Source organism: Vigna angularis, chromosome 8, assembly GCF_016808095.1.
Source record: "Vigna angularis cultivar LongXiaoDou No.4 chromosome 8, ASM1680809v1, whole genome shotgun sequence".
NCBI lineage: Eukaryota > Viridiplantae > Streptophyta > Magnoliopsida > Fabales > Fabaceae > Vigna > Vigna angularis.
The window spans coordinates 12,353,586-12,357,887 of record NC_068977.1 but is presented as its reverse complement, the minus strand read 5'-3'; the positions used below and the strand labels follow the sequence as shown (position 1 = coordinate 12,357,887).

General features: G+C 34.2%; 1 protein-coding gene across 1 annotated transcript; it reads right to left on the bottom strand.

Moving 5' to 3' along the window:
* Positions 1-618: 618 nt before the first annotated feature.
* LOC108343816 (mitochondrial import receptor subunit TOM20) lies at positions 619-4,021 on the bottom strand. Its single transcript, XM_017582207.2, has 6 exons — positions 3,782-4,021; positions 3,450-3,528; positions 2,882-3,051; positions 2,721-2,768; positions 1,446-1,538; positions 619-925 (listed from the first exon to the last, which is right to left on the bottom strand). The coding sequence occupies exons 1-6, from the start codon at positions 3,878-3,880 to the stop codon at positions 791-793; spliced, it is 624 nt and encodes a 207-aa protein (XP_017437696.1). The 5' UTR covers positions 3,881-4,021; the 3' UTR covers positions 619-790.
* Positions 4,022-4,302: the final 281 nt, after the last annotated feature.

Genomic DNA, 4,302 nt, shown 5'->3' with positions numbered 1-4,302 from the left:
GACAGCACAAGCAATATCTTTTATATAATAGGAATATTTTGATAAATAACATGCAGTGAAAAAAATATGTTAAGTACATTATTTCTAAAAAGAATATTCTCGAAATAAAATCCTTAAAAACACGGTGAACCTTAAAAACTTAATAACCATATTCTTTGTAAGTTGAATAATACTAGTTCTGAGAAACGACCCATTTGGACAAATCTCCACCTATCCATCAAGGAGAAAAATAAAAAGAATATATAACGAACTTCTAAAATTAAGATCAGTTTACACAATCTTATTTGTTAAAAATATCTCTTCTCTATCTTCTTTATTTTTAACTTGGTGGTACGCAATTTTAGCTTCTAAAAAGACTTCTCCATTTTGCTTATTTTTCGTTCCAATAAAAGACAGTGGAAGTGAAATTTTCCCATACAGATCCAAAACTAAATTCTCAATAACAAATTTATTAAAGCATGTCATAAGGCCTATTTACCAAACTGGCACCAATACTATTGAAGCGGAGCCATAAATGAAAAACCGAAACCTTGGCGTAAAATTCTTATTATATTCAATACTTGACTGAAGGCGATGCTTTTGATTCTGCAAAACTAGCAAAGATCTAAGCCGGACATATTTAACCGCTCAACCCACAGTAGGAAAAAATTTCGTATGAGGGATAAGATACGCCAATGGCTACATCATTACAAACATTACTGCTGTCAAAAGGTAAACAAACGGCACTGAACCAAATTAAATATCATTCTCAATAATCAATAATGTATGAGATAGAATCAAATGGTTTCACTTATCGAGGAGGTGGAGGAGGAGGTGGAGGCAGGTTCGATTTTGCGAATCCCACCCATGCAACAATGCCAACTGCCAGAATTATCCATCCAAATATGTCATACTTCAGATCACTGCTCTTCTTTTTCTTCTGCGTCTGACAAAGAGAACCACAAATAGGTGATAAAACTCATACAAAGCATAAGACATGCTTACTGCTATTTGTCTTGTTTGGGTTGGACTTGGCTCTTGGACTCTCCAAATAAAATGCATATCCAATCTATCTCAAAGCATGTATATACTGATTAGGTAACTAAGATCTATACAAATTCAATTTGGTGCACTAATGGTAAAACCTATGAGCCCTTCCTACTTCACTAGAAGAATCAAACTTAACGTAGAAAAGTGAACATTTAGAACCATCAACTTGCAAATTTGATTCAACAAACTCCTTTATTTCACTGCATCGGCAATCCTTGATTTTGTCCTCCGTCAGACAACAGTAAATTAATGGAAAGATAATTTGAAGGTAAATTAAACCTCAGAAAAATCAATTCATTAACAAATTGCGAAAAATATATATTAGTTGTTCATAAAAGGTCGAGAACTATACAAAAAAACAAAAAACTCATACAATATCACAAGGTTAACGCAGGGAAACAAGACAGAAATATTACCTTTGTAGCCGAAGATGTAGAAGATCCAGCTGTTGCTGCCTGCTGCTGCTGACCCAATCCATGCTGACGAATTTCTAGATAAAGCTCAGGAGCCTGGAAAGAAAGGCATTAGTAATTTGACACAGAAGCCAATCTCAGAACAAGTTGATGAAACTTTTTCTATTTAAATAAAAGAGAAAGTTTATTCTAGAAAGAAAGAATACAAATGAGGCAGTGGATAAGGTACCACCATCCATAAAAAGCAAGGAACAGATCAACTTTAAAGAATAGCCAATTGTGGCATCAATCTTTTGTGAAGGGGAACCCTTTTGTGAAGACAAAAACTTTGGAATAGAGATCTTCCTCTCATTTTCCATTCTTTGCATTGAATTCAACAAAACCAAGCTTTTCTTTCCCATTTCAGTATTAGTTCCTAACAACTCTCCTCAAAAACTAGATCAGTATATGTGTTTTTCCACATTCAATTTATACATACTCTTTAGCAATGGCTTTCTCCAATCATAGTTTCCGCAAAAATCATTATAATTAGAAAGTGACACAATAGCGTCCTCCATTCACCATGACAAGAACACTCGGTTCTCCCTCCTCTCACTTTTTGAGGCACTGTGGGAGTGCTTTTCTGATTGACAACTATGATAACAATTAATTAAAATTTCAATAAGAAAAACTCAATCCATCTAGACAAAAAATTTATTGTCAAACATCACACTGCATAGAAGTTAAAAATTATTTGACTTCGAATAGTCTCAGAAAAGTCAGGACAAAATGGCAGGGCAGGAAGAGCTGGAAAGGGTGGAGCAGGGAGATCAAAAAGCTTCACACATTGTTGGCTTTATAAAATTAGGTTACTAAGGACACAACCTGGATAAAAGATGGAACCAGGAGATGCCAGATTTATGCTCATCACAGACCGTACAAATCTAGTAAAATTTTGTCATGACTCTTCCAAAACAATTGTGATCCAAACTTTCTCAATCAGATAAAAATAACATGAATAGAATCAAATTCATTAAGATGTGATAAACATAGATGTATTGACAATCTACAAATCAAGCCAATCGCAAACTTTCAGCCATAAATATAGATATCAGAGGCTTTACAATAAAAAATTGGAAATCACGATATCTGCCTTAATTATCTCAAACCCATACACAAAAGTGACAACAAAATTGAACAAACTGCAACAACCGTTTCTATATTCCAAACACAAATCATAAGTCAAAGGAGTCATTTAACCAATTTGACGGTACAAAACCGATATAATACAAAACATACCTTAGCCGCCACTTCCAATGATTTAAGGTAAAGTTCATTTGAAGGATCCTACATAAGACAAAAGTTCTATTAGAAATTATTTCAACTGAGACAAACGTAAAATACATCCCACGATGCATCTCTGATGAGACTGCCATTGACACTGAATAAAACAATTGTACCTCATCAACAGCTTGTCGAAAGTACTGAGCTGCCTTGTCAAAATAAACCTTTGCCTCCTCCTGATCTGGATTTAAAAATGCCATCGAGGTGTGAGCATTTCCAAGGCACCAAAGGGTGTCATGCTTCTTGGGATTCACCTCAAGCGCCTCCTCCAGCTTCGAAATAGCCTCTGCTCAAAAACAGAACGCAAACAAAAATTCAAAATCATAAGCACACAAGTACTTACCATATCAGCATATGCTCCATTTAAAATCTTCAAAATAAAAAACTAAAAAGTCCCTACTTTGGAAATTTCATGTCCAAACAAATGTAGGGCGTACTTGTTATATTCTATGTACTTTAAAAATATAATTGTTGGCAGAATTTATGTTTCTTGAGAATTATAAAATATTAAAATACATACAATATTAGGGATTTCAAAATATCTCTTGATTTTTATCAGATTTTAAATTCTTTAAGGTTATTTGAAAAGCTGAACCGCATGAAAATCATTTTCTTTAAAAAAAGTGATAATCGGCCCTAAATTGACCAAAAAAGATTTAAGTAGAATAAGAAAATTAGCAGTACCTTGGGTCATTTTCTTCGACTCAGGAAAGTTCTGAAACTGAGACAATTCTAATAAAGCTCCACCCCATCGTGTTAAGTTCTGTAGAGAAAAATGGAAAAAACGAATCATTTTTAGAAAAATTGCAGAACATTTTTCCCAATCTAGCACGCAACGACCAATTCATATGAAAATAAACCCAGAAAACGATAAAAACAAAAATTAACAGATTAATTGGGATGATAATCTAAATAGAGTAGCCATGAGCCAATCCTTTGAGAGAAACATTTGGAGTTCGAAGGAACCGACGAATCTAAAATAAAATAAAACATAGAAAGGAAGAAGATATACGAACGTCGGCATCTATAGGGTTCTTGATGTATTCGGCTTCTGCAGCCTTACGAGCGTGCTCGAAGAACAAGAGGCGATCAAACTCACCCTGTTGCAAATCCATGGCAGCTTGAGAGCAACAGATACTTTGGGAGCTTTGTCTCGCTTTTAGGGTTTTGGGTTTTAGAATGGAAATCTGCAGCTGCTCTTATGAGGGCAGCGTAGCTGCTAATGACCTACGTGGAGACCTGAAATTGCCCTCTCTTTCCTCAAATTACATTCGAACCATTACTCAATTTTAGATAAATATGATATTTGTTTGATGTCAATGAATAATCAATAAATATATTCAAATTGAGGTAACACAAAAACTCCAAGTCTTTTTATTTTTACCCTCTCGTAACACTGTAAAAGATGTCACAAAAATATTTACGAAATAAAATATACTGAAAAAAACACCTAAACAACTTTAGTGGCTGTTTCACCATGGAACTATCTGTGTGCCATAGTTCAGATTATTTTTTTCTTTTTCAGAAATAAACCCAA

What these genes read in the sequence shown, in the direction of transcription:
- LOC108343816 (XM_017582207.2), bottom strand. Translation starts at nt 3,880, where the DNA reads ATGGATTTGCAACAGGGTGAGTTTGATCGCCTCTTGTTCTTCGAGCAC. An exon ending in TTCGACAAGCTGTTGATGAG is followed by an intron (nt 2,769 to 2,881) that starts GTACAATTGTTT and finishes TGTCTTATGTAG; the next exon opens with GATCCTTCAAATGAACTTTA. An exon ending in CATTGGAAGTGGCGGCTAAG is followed by an intron (nt 1,539 to 2,720) that starts GTATGTTTTGTA and finishes CTTTCTTTCCAG; the next exon opens with GCTCCTGAGCTTTATCTAGA.